General features: G+C 39.7%; 1 protein-coding gene across 1 annotated transcript in view; it reads left to right on the plus strand.

Moving 5' to 3' along the window:
• ASB4 (ankyrin repeat and SOCS box containing 4) overlaps positions 1–12,488 on the plus strand; it is an 84,556-nt gene extending 72,068 nt beyond the window's left edge. The window contains exons 4-5 of the mRNA XM_047752382.1: positions 9,327–9,440; positions 10,261–12,488. Coding sequence (XP_047608338.1) covers positions 9,327–9,440; positions 10,261–10,449 — 303 coding nt within the window. The 3' untranslated portion in view covers positions 10,450–12,488. The remainder of the gene's footprint in view (positions 1–9,326; positions 9,441–10,260) is intronic.
• The last annotated feature ends 8,669 nt before the right edge of the window (positions 12,489–21,157 follow it).

A 21,157-nucleotide genomic window follows, 5' to 3' on the forward strand; every position in this document is an offset into this window, starting at 1 on the left:
TCTTCTGTGTGATAAGCTTCCAGAAACAAGTTCTGTCTTCCAGGGAGAGACCTGCAGTTTGGGGGTGTAAATTTAATTTTGAGGTAGAGTGGTAGGAATCTTTATGGGGCCCCATAACTAAACATATTATTTGTAGTTAATTTTATTAGTAACAAAAAAGATATTCTGATCTCCATTTTTTGGTCATCTTCATTTCATTTTTTGATGGGTTCTAAATTCAGGAGGGAAAGTTATTTATTGGGCTCATAAAACTCAGTATGCTATGATGCCATAGGTGTTAAAGATAAGGATGGGTCAGTCCTAGTTACAACTGTGCGTCCGTCCTCTAGTTCCCACAATCTGGTCCTTAGCTGTTTTAGTCCATCCAGTCTGGTCACCTGGCCTCTTGTCAAATCTGGTGGTGTTTAATGTCTTCATTGCTCTGATCTTCATGACCCTGCTAACAATCATCTTTGAATGCTGTCCTCATTTGGTATCTTTCACTCTGATCTGTCTGGTCTACTTTTTTTTTCCCTTTTGTCTTTTTTGGCTGTCCCACTGCACATGGAGTTCCTGGGCCAGGGATCAGATCCAAGCCACTGTTTTGACCTAAGCTGCAATTGCGGCAATGCCAGATCTTCAACCCATCGTGCTGGGCTGGGGAATCTAACCACTGCTCCCAAGATGCTGCCCATCCCCTTGTGCCACAGTGGGAACTCCCATCTGGTTTCCTTTTGACTTTGGGGGTCACACAGACCTGAGTTTGAATCCTAGCTCTGTCATTTCCTAGCTAAGTACCCTTAAGTATAAATTCTCTCAGCCTTTGATTTTAAATCTGTAAAGTGAAGATAATTTTAGATCTCTAACTTAATAGGGTTGTTGGAAGATTGAACAAGCTAAACAAACAAAGATTTAATGTAGGGCCTGGCACATGATAAGTCTTCAAAAAAATGGGAACTATAACTTCTTTTTCCTTTCTCCTGCCTATTAGGATTCTTCAAGTTTCAGATCATGGTCCCCTACCTTTTCCGTTTATATGGTATTAGAGCCTGATAGAACCTAACCAGCACGTTCTTTGATGGTGGACAAAATTCCCTCTCCATCTTTTCATTGGAGCATCCATCTTGCACATTTTTGTCTGACATTGGGACATGACATGGGAAATATCCTCCTGCCCATTATCTGACCATCTTCGAATTAGTATGCCCTTCCCATTTCCTTATTTATATCAGTGGCACCCTTATTTGTACTTGATCTCAGGTTTCCAAGTTGCATTTTTAGAGTTCCCTGGTGCCTAGCAGTTATACAGCATGGTCACTGCTGTGGCTTGGATTCAGCCCTAGCCTGGGAATTTCTGCACACTACATCCAAAAAAAAAAGTTGCATTCTTTACTTCTAATTATCTGATTAGTCATCAAATCCTACTTATTCTTCCTCACAGGTTCATTTACCCTTCCTTCTCATGACTAACAGTGAAGCTTGCTGAAAAGCCATTTGGTGCTTTCCTATTGAGCCTCCTTTTGGCTCTCTGCCCTTTACATCCTTGTTTTCTCCTTTGTGTTTTCTCTTATGGTGCTCAATGGACACTGATAATCATTAAGTTAGTCTCTTATTATGTACTGGCTTATGTTGCTCTTGAACTCTTTGAAATATCTCTGTATTTTCTCTTCAACCAGGTTGTAAATTTGAAGGCCAAAAATAGGTCATATACTCAGAATTACTGTCATAGCACTAAATGCAATGCTCAGTAAAGGCTTCCTAATGGAATGAATTGACTGAATATAACCCTTTCTTGTTAAGAATACATAATAACTTCCTATTGCCTATTACCCAAGCTCTTCAGATTGGCTTTCTGGGTGTACTGTCAGCTGGCTCAATCTTATCTGCTCTTAACTTTATCTGTTTCCTGACATGCACCCTTCATTCAGGTGCCCTTGTCTCTCTCTTCTCTCTCACACTCACACACACACACACACACACACACACACACACACACACGATATTAAGATGATCATCTTTCTGTCTTAGTTTTGTCTGAACTTCTAAGACATTAGGTACTTACCATTCCTTGTTGAAAAATGTGATGCTAGGAGTTCCTGTCGTGGCTCAGTGGTTAACGAATCCGGCTAGGAACCATGAGGTTGCGGGTTCAATCCCCGGCCTTGCTCATTAGGTTAAGGATCCAGCGTTGCCGTGAGCTGTGGTGTAGGTCCCAGGCATGGCTCAGATCTGGCGTTGCTATAGCTCTGGTGTAGGCCAGCGGCTACAGCTCTGATTAGACCCCTAGCCTGAGAACCTCCATATGCCACAGGAGTGGCCCTAGAAAAGGCAAAAAGACAAAAAAAAAGAAAAAGAAAAATTTGATGCTAGATCACCTATAAAGGACTTATAAAGTTTTGTGATCTTTTGCCCAACAACAGGAGGTGGAGTTCCAGAAGGATCAGGAAATTAGAAGGAAAACTTCCTTGGAACAAATTGTTTAAGTCTAGAGGCATGCCTCCTTTCTAGTGGTAAGCATGGGGAGCTTCCTCCTCATCCCACATCCAATGAGAGGGGCTTTAAGAGGACTCCACAGAGAGCTCTATATATATTCCTTGAAGTTTCCAGAAAAAAAAATGGAATTGACATGTAATTCATGATGAGAAAATTGAAAGGAGCATGTCTGTGGCTGGAGCTGCTTGTCTGATAGCAAAGGATAGAAAGACAACTAAATTGGGAATCAAGAGTGCTTTCAGAGATGAGATTAAGATGGCGAAGTAGAAGGACTGGAGCTCGCTTTCTCTCATGAAAACAACAAAATTACAACAAACTGCTAAACAACCTCCAACAAAATAGACTGGAAACTACTGAAGTTATCCTACTCCAAAAGACAATTTTGGAGGTCACATTGAGATGGTAGGAGGGGTGATTACACAATATAAGCAACCCCATTCCTGCTGGGTGTGCGGTCCATAGATTGGAACATGGCTGTATTGCAGAGGCTCACCCACAGGAGTGAGAGTTCTGGGCCTCATGTCAGGTTCCCATGCCTGGGGATCTGGCATTGGGAAAAAGAGCCCCTGGAGCATTGGCATTGAGGGCCAGCAGGGACTGGGCACAGGAGTACCACAGGACTAGGGAAAATGGAGATTTCACTCGTGAAAGGAACACACAGGCCTTTGTGTGCATTGGGTCCCAGGGCAAAGCAGAGACTCCATAGGAATCTATGTCAGACCTGCCTGCAGTTCTTGGAGGACCTCCTGGGAAAACAGGGGTAACTGTGGCTCACTGTCGGGGAAGAACATTGGAGGCAAAGTTCTCAGGAATAATCATCAATGTGAACTCCCCTAGAGGTGGCCATTTTGCAAAAATCTGGACCCACCCATTGGGTCTGAGAAGCCCCATACCAGACAACAAACTGGGTGGGAACACAGTCCCACCCATCAGCAAACAGGATGCCTAAAGACTCCCCAGACACACAGATTCCTCTGATCACACCCGGGGCAAAGGAGGGATAAGAATCAGCTCCACCTACTAGTGGGTAGACACCAGTCCTTCCCATAAGGAAGCGTGCAGCAAGCCCCCAAACCAACGTCAGCCACAATGGTAGCAGACATCAGAAACAAGAGAAGCTACAACCCTGTTGTCTGCAAAAGAGAAACTACACTAAAAACCTATACAAAATGAAAAGGCAGAGAATTATGACTCAGATAAAGGAACAACAACAACAACAAAAAAAAAACAACACAGAAAAACAGCTAAGTGATCTGGAGATTACCAACATCCATGAAAAAGACTAGACTAATGATAGTAAAGATGATTCAAAATCTTAGAAATAAACTGGAGACAAAGATTAATAAATTACAAGAAACACTGAACAAAGAAATAGATTTAAAGATTAAGCAAACAGAGATACAATATGCAAAATACAATAACTGAAATGAAAAATTCACTAGAAGGAACCAACAGCAGAATACAGGAGGCAGAAGAACAAAAGAGTGAGGTGGAAGACAGACTGGTGAAAATCACTGATGTGAACAGAAAAGAGAAAAAAGACTGAAAAGAAATGAGGCAGTCAGAGAGAACTCTGGGACAACTTTAAACACAGCAACATCCATATTATAGGGGTGCCAGAAGGAAGAGAGAGAGTAAGGGCCAGAGAAAATATTTGAAGAGATAATAGCCAAAAACTTCTCTAACATGTGAAAGGAATCACTCACTTAAATCCAGGAAGTACAACAAGTACCATATAAAATAAACCCAAGGGGGAACACCCCAAGACACATATTCTCTAGGCTAGATTACATTCTGGGCCACAAATATAGCCTCAGTATATTAAGAAAATTGAAATCATATCAAGCATCTTTTCTGACTCCATGCTATAGGAATGGAAATCAACAATAAGAATAAAACTACAAAAAACACAAACACATGGAGACTAGACAACATGCTACTAAACAGCCAGTGTATCACTGAGGAAATCAAAGAGGAAATTAAAAAATACCTTGAAGCAAATGACAACAAAGACACAACAGTCCAAAACCTATGGGATGCAGCAAAAGCAGTTCTAAGAAGTTTATAGCAGTACAAGCCTACCTCGGGAAAACAAGAAAAATCTCAAATAAACAACCTAACTTTATACTTAAAGCAACTAGAGAAAGAAAAACAGACAAAACCCAAAGTTAGCTGAAGGAAAGAAATCATAAAGGTCAGAGCAGAAATAAATGAAATAGAAATGAAGAAAACCATGGAAAAGATCAATGAAACTAAAAGCTGGTTCTTTGAAGAGATCAACAAAATTGATAAACCCTTATGCATACTCATCAAGAAAAAAAGATAGAGAATGCAATAAAATTAGAAATGAGAAAGAAGTTACAATGGACATCACAGAAATACAAAGGATCATAAGAGACTGCCACAAGTAACTATATGCCAATAAAATGGACAACCTAGAAGAAACAGACAAATTATTAGAAAAGTATAATCTTCCAAAACTAAACCAAGATGAAAAAGAAAGATGAACTGACCAGTCACAAGTAATGTAAAAACTTTCAATAAAAAAAAGTCCAGGACCAGATGGCTTCACAGGCCAATTTGACCAAAAATTTAGAGAAGAGTTGACACCTATCCTTCTGAAGCTATTCCAAAAAATTGCAGAGGAATGAGCAATCCCAAATTCATTCTATGAGGCCACCATCACCTTGATACACAAACCAGACAAAGATACCATAAAAAAGAAAACTATATGCCAATATCACTGATGAACATAGATATAAAAATCCTCAACAAAATATTAGTAAGCCAAATCCAGCATTGCATTAAAAGGATCATATAACATGATCAAGTGGGATTTATCCAAGGATTAAAGGATTCTTCAATATCTGTAAATCAGTCAGTGTGACACATCACATTAACAAACTGAAGAATAAAAACCAAATAATCCTCTCAAGAGATGCAGAAAAAGCTCTTTACAAAATCCAACACCCATTTCTGATAAAACCCTCCAGAAAGTGGGCATAGAAGGTACCTACTTCAAAATAATAAAGACCATATATGACAAACCCACAGCTAATACCATTCTCAGTGGTGAAATGGAGATTCCTCAAAAAACTAAATATAGAATTACCATATGATCCAGCAATCCCACTCTTGGGCATCTATCCAGAGAAAACCATGATTTGAAAAGATGCATGTACCCCAGTGTTCATTGCAGCACTGTATACAATCACCAAGACATGGAAACAACCTAAATGTCCATTGGCAGAGGAGTGGATAAAGAAGATGTGGTATATATACACAATGGAATATTACTCAGTCATTAAAAGGAATTAAATAGTGGCATTTGCAGCAACATGGATGAATCTAGAAATTATCATGCTAAGTGAAGTTAGCCGACAGTGATACCCACATATCATATGCTATCAATTATATGTGGAGTCTAAAATAAGGATACAGTGAACTTCTTAGCAGAACAGAAACTGACTCACAGACTTAGAAAAACTTATTGTTACCAAAGGAGACAGGTTATGGGTGGAGGGATGTGCTGTGGGTTTGGAAGGGAAATCAGGCTGTGATGATGGTTTTACAACCACAAGTATAATAAAATTCACTGAATTATAAAAAAAGAGTACTTTCACAGACAATGGGATGGAGGTACAGGTTCCTCTGGACCACTTGTGGGTCACCTTGAAGAGCGTGGCGTCACTTTGAAATGAAAATAGGCCACACCCAAAGGACTTCCAGAGATAGACCCATCTTGGCAGAAAGAAGCTGGAGATCTTCTGGTGGACACACAAGCTGCTAGGGAGGGGCAGGTGTTGTAAGGGACGAATCCGGAGGATAGGCATTGCCCTTATCTAGAGAGTTGGCTATTCCAAATGAGGGGGCGGGGGGGCTTGCTGTAGAGTCCACAAAATCTCCCCAAGATGGGAAGAGACCCTCACAAAGGGCACCGACTCTAGGTCATGTTGGTATCAGACAGTTAAGACCATTGCTTCTCTTTTTCTCTTCCCCTCCTTTATCCAAGCCCAGAGCAGCCCAGGAGCAGGTCAGGGGAGAGGGAAGAAAAAGACAACAGTGGGGAAAACTTAGATGCTTTTTCTTACACCAGTCAGTTCCTCATTCTTGATACCAGCCATGTGTCCAATAGTTCCTTTAAATTCTGACACTAACTACCTGGAATTAGCATCAGATTCCATAGGTTAAGGATTCAGTCCCACAAGACCCCCTTTCAGCTATCAGCCACAAATGGGGTACCCAAGCCACTCACATTTCTGCCCAGCTGATTACATATTTGGGGATGCCCACAATTCCCTTCTTGGTCTTATAACTTGCTAAACAACTCACAGAATTCAAGAAAGCACTCTACTTACTAATGCTGGTTTATTATGAAGGATAAAACTTGGGAATAGACCATTAGAAGAGATGCACTAGGCAAGGTATGGGAGGGTGCACAGAGTTTCCATGCCCTTTCAGTGCATAACACCCTTCCTGCACTTTTATGTGCTCACTCCACCCCCCGCCCCACCTCCCCGAAGCTCTCCAAATCCCATCTTCTAGGGAGTTGCAGTAGGAAGACATGACTGATGAAATCATTGGCCATTGGTGATTGAACTAAATCTCCAGCCCTTCTTTCTTTCCCTGGAGATAGGAGACAAGGGGTGTAAAATCTCCAGTCCTCTAATCAAGGATTCATCTTTCCAAAAACCAGCCCACAAAAAGCTCTCTAGGAACCCCATTAAGAGTCATTTCATTAGCATAATTGAAATTATGGAATATTTCTCCCTGTGGTGCAGTGGGTTAAGAAATGTACAATAGTACTTCTGGTTGTTGGGAAAGCATGGATTCAATCCCTGGTCCAGTGAAGTGAGTTAAAGATCTGGCCTTGCCGTAGCTGTGGCTTGGATTCAGTCCCTGGTGCAGGGACTTCCATATGCTGCAAGCATGGCCATTAAAAATAAAAAAGAGGAGTTGCCATCGTGGCACAGCAGAAATGAATCCGACTAGGAACCATGAGGGTGGTGGTTCGATCCCTGGCCTTGCTCAGTGGGTTAAAGATCTGGCATTGCTTGCTGTGAGCTGTGGTTTAGGTCGCAGATGCGGCTCAGATCTGGTGTTGCTGTGGCTCTGGCGGAGGCCTGCAGCTACAGCTCCAATTAGACCCCTATCTTGGGAACCTCCATATGCCTTGGGTGTGGCCCTAAAAATACAAAGGACAAAAATAAATAAATAAATAAATAAACAAACAAATAAATAAGAAAGAAAAAGTGGAAAGGGGCTTGGTTTATGGAACTCTGTGTCAGGAACCATAAGCAAAGACCAAATATATATTTCCTATTATACCACACCCACAACACCTCCTTTCTCACTGCAGTTTGAAGCACTCTCAAGCTACAAGGAGGAGAAACAATTTAAATAAAATTTGGAGTTCCAATTATTCAACTAAAGTGGACATTTTATTACTGAAATGGCATTATTCTCCTATCTAGAATGACTAAGGTATTTTTATTATTAAAAATTAAGTAGAAACAAGTGTGAGTCCTGCCTGAGGTATCATCGTAGGAGTGGAAATGAGTTCCAGGGAGTGGGTTTATGTGAGCAGGGGAGAGGGATGTGATAAAGCTATGTTTTTTTGTACCCCTTGAAGTATCTCTCTTTCAACACAGCTGTTAGGACATTTACTGATGCTGCACATGTAGATAAGTGTAAAAGTGTACACCGGCAGGGATGAATGCAGGCATCTAACCCACACACAGACACACACGGGCACATACACACGCACACATACACACACACTCACACATGCACACTCACACACACACCTTTCTACCATTTAGGATCCAAAGTTGAACTTGTCTCTAAGAAATCACTCCTGGTTAGCCCAACTCACACAGCTCTTCCTCTTGGGATTTCTATTAATTCCCCTTTTTCAACCTATATCCCCTAACACTTATGTATGTGGACCAACCATACATCTCCATTCCTCTTCGCTTGTTTCATTTATGTGTGTTTGTTTCTCACAGTCAACCTCTCACCAGAAACCAGTATGTTTTACTTTGAGAATATGTCTTTTACATCCCTCCATTTATTACTTACTAAAGGCTGCATGATTGATTGCTGAGAGATGTCTAAATTTCATGGTGACATCAAGTTGGTTAGATAGCCAGTGTGGTCTATAGTCAAAGCTAAATCTTTTTGTCTCCTAATGGAAATGCTGGCCACCTCAACTCAGCTTTCCAGTTTTATCTTTTGGTTAGTCAATGAACTGTTGAACAGAGTGGCCTAATGACAAAGATAGCATAATCCTCATGCTATCTTTTATTGCTGATGAAAGTGAAAATACAAATGAGTATGGTTTGGTACATGACACAAGTCCTCTTCAGGCATTGCACTGGAAGTCATCTTTGGTCAATTTACTCTGGTCAGTTTACTCTGCAGTTCATTTTACATCATAGTCACCAGTGGGCTTAAATTCTTGGATTACTAACATTTGGCTTTTTGCTAATAAAATTTTCTGTAAAACTGGAAGAGTTTCCCAGGCAGCTGGTGGTGTATTCTGAGACCAGCCTCAGAATTGCTTCAGTTATGGGCCGGACGCGCATTTCATCTGGCTCTCACCTTCTTTGTCATCACCTCTTTTTCACTCATTCCTGAATGATGAAGGAAATTAGTCTGGTGTTGTTAATCCTCTCATCTACCCTCAGGGCTGGCAATGTGTTTGAAAACTCAAAGCTGGAATGAGTCTTCTCAAAAGCATTTCAGGGCTCCAAGGAGCCTTCAAGGTCCATGAAGTCTTGATGTCTCTGTGAGTGGAATGAAAGAATAATACATGTGCATTGAACAAATGAAACTCTCTGGTGTCTCTGCAGGTGATACAGGCTTGCCATTCTTGTCCCAAAGCAATCGAAGTTGTCGTCAATGCATATGAACACATCAGGTGGAACGTAAAATGGAAAAGGGCTATCCCTGATGATGATTTGGAGGTAAAAAATTCACTTCCTACGGTTTTCACTCTAAAGTACTTTCAGACTGCAATGGAAGTGCAGGAAATTCTAATAAAAAATGGATTTTGAGACCGCTTTTACGAATTTGAGAATGTTACTTAAATGCAATGAAGCAAAGGGTTATAAAATGCAAATGTGAAAGTAAATACATGTATCAGGTAGGTGGTGCTTGGAGGCACCTTGGGAATTTCTCTGTCAAGGGACAAGGTGAACAATTCTATAAAGGTGACAGTTTTACCTTCTTCCCATCAATGTAGATGAATTAAATAATAACAATAACATTTGGGATTGCTCATATACAATTTTACCAGAAGATTAAATTGTTTTGGGTAGATGATGTCATTCACTTTTAAATATATTGAAGTCTTTAGTAGGCAGGTAATGGAGTATTAAAAACTTTGTGATGAGTCATGCAGAAAGCCATTGGCAAAGCTGAGTCCTCATGCTTCATATGGACTTTGCTGCCTTTGTGAACCAGCCCTTATCTAGGCTTCTGTTCCTGATTTTAGCTGTCACAGGCTGTTCCAACAAGGGAGAAGTGTTGGTCACAGAGTGCAAAGTTCATTAGTCTTAGAGGCCAGTGGTTTAGGTGCAGTCTTATTCTGGTACTTATTAGCTATCTTAGTCTTAAAAAGTCACCTAACCTGCCTTAGCATCATTATTCATGCTTAATTTTGTCTCACTGTCAGAGACCCTAGAAAGCTGCCATTATGTATAAAGTAGGGACCAAATGGATCACTGCTACTGACGTAAACTTTGAGGCTTTTCTGGCTTTAACATGTCTTGCCTTCCTTTTCAGAAATACTGGGATTTTTACCACTCTCTCTTCACTGTATGCAGTAACTCTCCAAGGACTCTCATGCATTTATCGAGATGCGCCATTCGAAGAACGTTACACAGCAGATGTCACAGAGTAATTCCTTTGCTTTCCCTCCCATTGTCATTGAAAAAGTACTTGCTTTTAGAGCCAGAGGGAATCATTTATTAAGGCTTATGAGACAGAAGTTCCCAATCCTTAATGTTTAAGTGGACTTGCTGTGTAGATGCAGTTTGCATAAATAAAATGGTACTTGGGTTGATTATAACACCTCTGGGATTTTGAAACACTTGACAAAAACTATGTCATTAATCCTAGGGTATTATGGTGAGGGGAAATAAACAAGATTAAGATATTCTCAAAGACAAGAGCATATCCGTAACATAATGACATAGCAATAATAGTATGTATAGTGCTCTTACTAGGTTCCTGATTAATTTTGTAAAAATTTTCATATGTCATCTCATTTGAAATGGGACCCAGGTTTTCCTAAAACCAATATCATTCTCTCCCTTATCAGTAAGGAATAAGTTTACATTACCGTTCATGTGACAGAATGCTAGGCTTTGTGATGGGCCTCTTAATCTTGGTGCCCTCTGTCCACTCCCACTTAGCAGGAATTACTGTTGCTAGTTTTGCAAACTCCGATCCCCATGCCAAGCTCCTCAACTTACTTTAGTGAAGAAAGCACATGAGCTTTTAGTCGAATAGTTAAAACAAAATCTTTGAGTTGAGTTAGAAGCGAAAAACAAAGACCAGTGCACTTGAAAGTCGAAATGGACATTTTAAGACATTCTCACTGAGCCAAAGACTGGAGATGCAAAGATGAGCCCAAAGGGAGGACTCCTGCCCTCCAGGATCTTACCACTAGACGAGGATCCGGATACACAAGCAGGGAACTGCGGTGTCAGACGTCAGGGGCAAGAGTACAGGTGCAGTTTCATTCTTAGTGCTTGACTTTCAAAGTTGTGTTTCTGACATGAAGTGTGGTTTTCTTTGAAGCATGACAATTAAAGAGTGAAGGGATTGTGTGAAATAGAGGGGTCTCCAGCCACTATGAGTGTAAATGTACTTGCTGTAAGATTATCTCCACATCTAGATATTTTTATTTTAGTATGATTTCCTTTGTAGTGATTTTCAAGACTCCTTGGGAAGAATATTGCACACTTGATGGCGCCCACGTATGTGACAAGAAAGTTTAGGAAAATGTGCACAAGGAAGTGTGTGAAGGGGAAGACAGGTTGATTACTTTGGTTTCTTGGTGTAGTGGGCTGACATAAAGCATTTTAGCAAGAAGGTAAGGAGCACTTTCCTAGAGACAGTCGACTGCATAAGGCACATAGAAAGACTTTTGGAAAATGGTAAAAGTTTGAGAAACTTGGAAAGAGAAGTGTGTTAATCAGGTCTGTTAGCAGTTTGCAGAAAGAGAAATGTAGATGATTAACCCCTGGACTTCATGGTTTATGAGGCCAACTTTGCTTTACTTTTTTGTTCTTGCTAATCAGTCTTAGATAAGCTTATTGACTCTTAGCATTGCCTTTTAGAGGTTAGAGCAGAAGTAATTAAGCACAGAGAGGTCTATTTGCTAGGTGTGAGCAGGGTTTTTTTAAAATATTTATATGGTTCTCCATCTTGTTTAACTTTAGATACTTGAGTTTCGAGTAGAGATGATGTCAAATATTCCACTAGCCTGCCACCTAGACTGTGCTTTGCATACTGGGATTTGCGTACTCCTGGTGCTGTATAGGAAGAATCATAAGTGGATACAATAATATTTCTGCAAAATCAATTCTACTGATATTTGGGTGAAATACTTCATTCTGTATTATGGGATAGAATACTGTATTTGTATGAACTATTCATATGAAACATGATCTTTCAAAAAAACAGTTTGCTTGCAAGAAATGATATTAGAACACATTCTAGGATGCCAAGCAGAGGTGCTGCCCTCCAGCTTCAAGGATATTCGGACAGAAATAGTTGTGATGATGTGACTTAGGCATTTAAACCACTGCTGAGGACAAAGGGAGAGGATGTTCCTTGCAAGGGAAAATAACGTCCGCCTGCTGTGCTTAAACATTTTCTGTTAATCTAGCATATGATACATGACTACTTGTTTTGAATTGTTTATTTGTGGCTTTAAAGTTATTTCTCCTCATCTTTGAACTCTCATTTAGAGGACTTAAATAAAGCTCTTTTCTTTCCTTTCATCTTTGTGAGTTATTTGCCCATAAGACTTCTTCCTAATTGACTGCAGTAGTTAGACTGAAGAACTCTACATGATTCATTGCCTTCTTCAACACTGGGAAAGAAAAAGAGAATGAGAAAATGTGCTTGTAAATAAATAACATTTTCTAAAGAAAGTAAAGAGTAAACACAAATAGGGAGTTCCCGTCGTGACTCAGTGATAACGAACCCAACTAGTATCTCTGAGGAAGTGGGTTTGATCCTTGGCCTCATTCAGTGGGTTAAGGATCTGGCATTGCTGTGGCTGTGGTATAAGCTGGCAGCTGCAGCTCTGATTCGACTCCTAGCCTGGGAACTTCTATACATCACAGATGCAGCCCTAAAAAGACAAAAAAAAAAAAAGGGTAAACACAAATAAAACACAGGTTTTTGTTACAGGAACAAGAGTCTTTTTAATAACAATAGAGAAATGGTACTGAATCATACTCTTCTGTCACCATCTCTGTCAGGGTTTCTAATTTCTCTTCATTTTCAACCACTCAAGCAACCATTGGCAGGAGCAACAGAGGGAATTATATCCTCCTGATATCTCTGTTACTTTTTGTAAATGATCACTTAATGACTCTAGGGTACATGTGAGGAAGAGTCTTTGATAGGAAGAAAAGACCACCCATCTAGTTTTCTCCCTTCTCAGGAACCAGACACCCTTGAGTTCTATTTTTTAATCATTAGTGTTACATTGCAACTTTCTCCTTCCCTCCTGAACCCAGTGGCTTCTAATAAAGAACACAGCAGTCAAAAGCTGATTGTAAAGATGAGAAAAGTAACAAACCATTTGCAGTGGGTTATCAGTGTTAGAAAAAGCAGCTGAGCCTTATACTTTTGTTATTCATCTGATTGTTTGTGAAGAACTCGAAGTTTTAAACTGCACACTTTCAAAAATTTTTGGAAAAATCCAGTTATTCGCCTGTTTCCCTTGAAACACAGACACCATAGCTAATACATGGAAGGAATTCATTGTCACTTCCCTTGGAGCATAAACAGATGCATTTACAGTCAGATTAAGAGTTTTGGCTCTGTTTCCTGTTCATCTGGTTTTATATTCTGACAGTCAACCTTATTTGACCCATTATCTAGGGAAAATTATATGCTTCCTCCATGACTTAATTTCCTCATTTGTAAAATGGAAATGATAATGGTACCTACCTCACACAACTTTTATATCAGGCTAGGGGTCCAATTGGAGCTGAAGCTGCTGGCCTACACCACAGCCACAGCAACACCACGGAATCCGAGCTGTGTCTTCAACCTACACCATAGCTCATGGCAACACCAGATCCTAAACCCACTGAGCAAGGGCAAGGATCAAATTTGAGTCCTCGTGGATATTACTCAGGTTCGTAACCACTGAGCCATGAAGGGAACTCCCTTACATGATTGTTTTGAAGTGCAGGGGAGGAAAAAGCTTTCCTTGATCCTCTTAGGGTCCTGGGCTGGGTCTGAAAATTAAACTGACAAAGACAGATTAACAGGAGGAAAGCATACACATTTATTTGATACGTTTTACATGACATAGCCATTATAAGGAAATGAAGCCCCTGAAAAGACAGACTTGAGTGTTTTTATCCTAGGTTTGATGATGGGTCTGCAGTTGTGTTGAAAGATGATAGGTTAAGGAGTATGAGGTTGTTGTAGTAAACTGGGGGAAACTGGGGCCTATTTGTTAGAATTCTTGCTGTCCCTTAAGAGAAAAGGATGCTCCTTTCCTCCAGGTATATGGACAGCACCTCCCACAGGAGCATCTTATGACCTGTTTCAGGGAAGAAGAGATGGGAACGGTCAGAGTGATCTTCCTGTTCCAGCTGTTTTCTTAAACTCCTTCAGCTCAAAATAGTCACTGTGCCAAGGTGCTGTATATGGGAATAATGTGCCGGGAACCTCATCAGAGGGTTAAACTGGTAGTACCCTAACGTCCATAGAATAGCGCACGACACTTAGTAAGCATTTTATTATTATCATTGTCCTTGCTGTTGTCATAATCATTATTATTTACAGAGCGCTTTCTACCAGTGGGTAATATTTTCTAAGAGTGAAGCTACAGCTGAAAGTAGTACATGATAGATTTTCCTTCAGTTTGGGAAATACATGTGGAGCTCCTACTGTGTGCCAGGCACTTTACTGGTAGCTGGAAATCAATGGGGGAATGAGGCAAACTAGGTCCCTGAGCTTCTTGGGCTTTTTTGAGATGGAGATGGAAATGGAAATAACATTGATGTGGAGGGTTAGAAAGCAGGCAAATTGATTAACTTGTGAAACTTTTCCCTTTTGTAGGTGGATTTATCAAGGATGCGATGACTCCTTTCACTATTTCATGAAGGCTGTCAAGTCACTTGTAAATGTATCATGTGGATAAAGAGGGTGGATCAGCTGTTTCTGTCTTCACTGAGGGAAGAGTAGGAGGAGGCTAACTTTGCAGCAGGAGGAATATAGATGAGCATTGAGAGTACAGCAATGAGCATTACTGTACATCAGAATGAATGAACAGGGATGGAGTTCCTGTCGTGGCTCAGTGGTTAACGGACCCGACTAGCATCCATGAGGATGCGGGTTCAATCCCTGGCCTCACTCAGTAGTTTAAGGATCTGGCATTGCCATGAGCTGTGGTGCAGGTCACAGATGCTGCTTGGATCCTGAGTTGCTGTGGCTTTGGTGTAGGCCAGCAGCTATAGCTCTGATTCAGCCCCTAGCCTGGGAACCCCCATGTGCCGTGGGTGCAGCCCTAAAAAGGAGCAAAAATAAAATAAAATAAATAAAATAAAAGAATGAATGAACAGGGAGGATTGAAAGATTGCATTTGTCTTTTCACTTTCAAGAATTTATTCAGTACTAATACTTGTGTGGTTCTGTGCAAAATGTGGAAGGAAGAGGCGGGTGTTGGTTCCAAGTCACTGCCAAATTAACTTTCAGTAGCTCAAAGTTTTGGGTTTTTTTTTTCTCTAATAAGAATAAAAAAGTATACAGTGGGTTTTTGAAATTAGATGCTATCTAACTGAACTATTATCCTCTTATTCTGTCTGCCTGGCATAAAATGGTTGATTAGAAGTGATTTTCAAAACCCATATTTCAGTGATAAATTGTCTTCTTCCTATGTTTGGTCACACTTGTCACCAATGAGAAGCAATGCATGAAATTTGCAAAAACATCCTCCAAGAAGCAGTTGATTATTTTCTTTCTTTTCTTATTTTTTCCTTTTTCTTTCTTATTTTTTAATTTTAGAGACATTAGGTAGATTAGATATGCTGAAATTACTTCTTTGGTAATTGGTTTTCTCAGAAGTATGCCTCAATGATATTGGATAACAACTATGCAAATGTATGCTAATCCAGCCAAGGAAATAAAATAATGATGCCACCTTGCACTTTTTAAATGAAAGACACCAGTGGATTTGTTCTTAGTGCTTAATCAAGCACAGAACTATCATCATGGAGTGTTGCAGGTGATCTTAAAGTAGAAGTTTAGGTACCAGGGGGTCTTCTCAGTGTCCAGGAGCTAAAGACATTGCCCAGAATCACAAGGGAAAGACATTTGCTCTCTGCCCTATCTCAGGTTTCAAGGAACCTGAAAGTCTCTGATTGAGAAGAGGTGAGAAATAATGGAGATTATAATCAATTTAATTCAGGACGCAAGACAAATAAACTCAGCTGCCTTTCAAAACACAGACTCTCAGAGTTCCTGCTGTGGCATGGTGGGTTAAGGATCTGGCATTGCTGCAGCTGTGGCATAGGTCACAGCCATGGCTCATATTTGATCCCTGGCCTGGGAACTTAGCTATGCTGCAAGTGTGGCCAAAAAAGCACACAAACACACACAAACTTTCCTTCTCCTCTGTTCAGGATCCTGGCAGGATGACTTCCATGGTCTGCATTAACTGAACTTCTTTCCCCTGGCTTCTTGGTGGGTTCGGTTAATGTGAAAACCAGCAGGAGAGTGAAGAGCAGAGGAGGTGGAGATTGGGACACTTCTTGGCTCCTTTTCTACTGGGCTCCTCTTGATGGTGACTGAATTCCTTCCTCAAGGCCACAGCTCCTGTTAGGAGCCCTTCTCCTAAGATATTGTTCTCCACTTGTTCCTTTCAGATCTAAGCTAATCAAGGCTTCCTCCTGTTGCCTTTGTTCCAGGTGCTTCATCATTCTTTGCTACTACATTTCTATAGATACTCCTTGATGAAACTCCCTTCAATCACTCCTACCTTGACAAATGCAAAAATACACATAAGACTGTGACAAGTCAGTGAGAGCCCAGGTGGTGGTCCAGATGGCAAATGCTCTCAGTGTTGAAGATAGAGACGAATGTGCACCAGTGGTCAGGCAGATGAACTTGAGCTGCAACCTGAAGAAAGTGGAGTTTGGTAATAATTTGAGTAATGGTAGGGCAGTGGAAGGCGTGGAGCTTAAGGTGAGTAACCTTAGTGTAGGGTTAAGGCTGTAATATGCAATGACTGTTTACCATCACCAATTAGACAAGATTGATGCAGGTAGAAGATGAACATTTGTTGTAAAGAGTAGAGAATAAGGTTGGCAGGGATGGGTGGGAGCAAATTATAAAATGTCTTGAACCATAGGGAAGCACCATGGGAAAGCAAGGGGATATTATTATTATTATTATAATTATCCTTTTCCAACCCTGAAACTTTTATAGTAATAATTATGATACAACATTTAAATATTTTATAATTTTAAGAACATCTTCATGGTGCTTAACACAGATAATTGCCTTTACTATTACCCTCAACTCATTTTCCATGCCGGAAAAAAAATATAATTCTAAAGATTTATATGTGAAAAAAAAAATCCAAACATGGGCTTAATAAACCCTTTTCTTCCTATATAAAACACTCCAATCAAATCAAATAACTTGCTTTAGCAAAAAGAAATAATAGCCTTGTGTTCTTTTAATATCAAAAAAAACTAAATTTTTTTTGTAATTGCATGGGGAAAAAATAAAACCTTTTTTTTAAGGGCAAAAAAAGAGAATGAAGGAACAGACAAAATTTTGAGTTTGAGGACTGCTTATAATTCTTGCCACAGCAGTGTTCAAGTGATAAATTGTTTACAGAACCACTGACATAATTACAGTCCTTCAGGGGCTCCAGAACTCCCAATATTGCTGAAGTCAGAGGAACAATAAAAGCCTCTTCTTTGGATGATCCATCAGGAAAAGCTTAGGCAGCAGCAAATTGTTTCTGAGTAACTCTGGCTGGTTCTATGATAAAGATACATACAAAGAAACTGAAAAGCATTTCCTCTCATGCATTAGCAATACAGTGTGGAACAGGGCAGAAAATATAAATTTTTAGAATTCAGTAGTTGTGTTTTAATCTTGATTATGACACTTAATATTGTGTGAACTTGGGCCACTTTCTTAACCCGAGTGTCAATTTCTTTATTTGGATAGTAGTGATTAAGTACTTGATTTGACTTGAAAACTAAATGAAATGATGCATTGCAAGCTTCTAAAGTGGCTTGTGTATGGTTGAACCCCAATAAATGCTCAGATGATACCTTCATCTGCTATTGGAGAGCATTGTATAGCATATACCTTAAGACACATAGAGTTTCTAAGACATTCATGGCATGGACTCTGGGCTGTTAATTGCATTTTAACTGCAATGATTTTTCTCTGTGGTACAAACTTGTTGAGGTGAACTATTCCAAGCCAACTTCATTAATGGTTCTCTGCTCTTGGCAGTTTGACCTGAAGGAGGCAGTGTAGGAGAGTTTTCTCACTACCATAAATGTGAGCTATGTGGAACTACAGGCAGATCTCAATTATAAAAATAAACTCAAAATGACTTGAAGACTTAAATATAAGACATGACACCATAAAACTCCTGGAAGAGAACATAGGCAAAACATTCTCTGACATAAATCATAGCAATGTTTTCTTAGGTCAGTCTCCCAAATTTATATTTTCTGCCCTGTTCCACACTGTATTGCTAATGCATGAGAGGAAATAAAAGCAAAGATAAACGAATGGGACTTAAACTTATAAGCTTTTGCACAGCAAAGGAAACCATAAACAAAATGAAAAGACAACCTACAGAATGGAAAATATTTGCAAGTGATGCAACTGACAAAGGATGAGTTTCTAAAATACACGAATATCTCCTACAGCTATATATGCAACCCAATCGAAAAATAGGCAGAAGACCTTAATAGACATTTCTCCAAAGAAGATACATATGGCCAAGAGGCACATGAAAAGGTGCTCAGCATCACTAATTATTAGAGAAATGCAAATCAAAACCATGGAGTACCACCTCATATCATTAAGAATGGCCATCAGGAAATGTCTACAAATAATAAATGCTAGAGTGGGTGTGAAGAAAAGCGAAGCCTCCTGCACTGTTGGTGGAAATGTAAATTGGTGCAGCCACTATGGAGAATAGTATGGAGGTTCCTTAAAAAACTAAAATAGAGTTGCCATATGATCCAGCAATCCTACTCCTGGACACCTATCCAGGGAAAAGTCTAACTGGAAAAGATACATGCACCTCAGTGTTCATAAACAGTGTTTACAATAGCCAAGACATGGAAGCAACCAAAATGTTCATCAGTAGATGAATGGACAAAGAGAATGTGATGTCGTGTGTGTGTGTGTGTGTGTGTGTGTGTGTGTGTGTGTGTAATGGAATATTACTCAATTATAAAAAAGAATGAAATAGTGCCATTTGCAGCAACATGAATGGACCTAGATAATACCTAGATATTATGTGAAGTAAGACAAAGACAAAAATCATGCTTATATGTAGAATCTTTTTTAAATGCTACCAATGAGCCTATTTACAAAACAGAAACAGACTCACAGACATAGAATTTAAACTTACAGTTACCAAAGGGGAAAGGGTGGGGGAGGGATAAATTAGGAGTTTGGAAATAGCAGATTATATACTGCTATATATAAATTAGATAATCAACAAGGTCCTGCTGTATAGCAAAGGGAACTATATTCCATATCTCATAATAAACTATAATGGGAAGGAATCTGAAAAATAATGTACATATATGTATATGTATGTATGTATGTGTAATTGAATCATGAATACAACATTATAAATCAACTATACTTCAATTTAAAAAAAGTAAAAAAGGCAGCTCTGAAGAAAACTAAACTGGAAAGCTCAAGGAAGACAAAAAGGTATTCCATGGCAACATTTATTAATCTCTTGGTTACAGTTTCAAACACACCTGCTCTACCCTTTACTGATGAGAGATGTGGGAATCATGAATAGATCTTAAAAAGACAGTTTTTCTTTAATTTGTGTTTACATAACCTGGAAGAAAAATCAAGATTGCAGTTAGTTTCTCTCTGTGTAGCACTGAAATCAACAATTTCATTAGCAATTCCATTCATTTGATTTCACTTCTTTCTGTCCAACTTCCCTTTCTCTCTTCCTCTCTCTTCCTCTCGTCTTCTCCTTCCCCTTCTTGTTTGTTGTCTTGAGGGTATTTTTTTTTTTCCACTTCTGCTTGGCCAGTATCTCAGTGTGAACTATGCAGAGGTCATGCTGGTGTATTTTGGGGTACTGTCAGTCACTGATGAGACCAATATGTTTTGCAAATTTGCTTTGCTGAATGAAGGGGTTATCTAAGTCATTCAAAAACTAGGAAATGTTGTGCTTCTTTCTCCCTGTCTAATTCTTTGGATCTTTGTTCCCAGCCTGAAAGCCACAATTATGAAAGAGTTTGTTTTCTTTTTAGCAATAGATTTCAAGTTAGAGATCAGAGTCAAGCCAGAAGCAAAACATACCAAAGAGGTAACAAGAAAAGTTTCCAAAATGAGGTCAGTCCAACCTGGCAATGCCAGAGAAAGGGCCCCATCACCCAGTCGGATTCCTAGCATCCCACATATTGCTGCAATGTCAGAAACTCTACTGGTGAGGTCTCCCTTTTAGAAAAGCACAGAAGAATTGCCTCCTGAGATAAACTAGCAGAATAGCTGGCCACACAAACTAACAAACCGAGTCAGCCACACCAGATTTCGATTCCTCTCTGCCCCGGATTCTCTCTGAGACAGTTTTTCTCTTTGCCACTAAGGGCAGCACTTGCCTCATTGTGGAGTGGCTGGGGAAATAAATAAAACCTCGTCAGCATTTTTAGTTTTAAATACAATGCCAGGCATATGGTTAACTCTTAAGAAATGGTGATTATTATTATAGTCCTACCCTGCTTGACTTTTCCAACTGAATTCTAGATTTCTATAAGTGACTCGTAGACCCCATGCTAGAAGTGAATATAATGTACAGATAAATCTCTTCAAGGATATACCATCAGTGTTTTTTTGTTTTTTTTTTTAAAGATTTTTAGTTTCCATCAGTATGTATTGCAGCCCACAGGAAGAAATCTGCCTGTTTCAAATATAGGACATATTTAACTAAATCAAGACAGGCCCTGTCACAAGATATTGGTATTTGAATTGGTTTTCAATGGCCATTACATGTTTTTTCTACCCTAGGAGAGGGCCAGCTTAAAATCTTCTCCCTCTATATGTAGTTTACCTTTCTTATTTAAATATTACATGGTGCTTAAATTTGAGCTCTCTTAAGATGGCGAAAGTATGGCATGTCACTTTTCACACCTGTAGCAGGCAATTCTAACCAATTAAGATATTCTCCCCTGTTGAACCCACACCC

The sequence above is a fragment of the Phacochoerus africanus genome, chromosome 11 (assembly GCF_016906955.1).
Source record: "Phacochoerus africanus isolate WHEZ1 chromosome 11, ROS_Pafr_v1, whole genome shotgun sequence".
Taxonomy (NCBI): domain Eukaryota; kingdom Metazoa; phylum Chordata; class Mammalia; order Artiodactyla; family Suidae; genus Phacochoerus; species Phacochoerus africanus.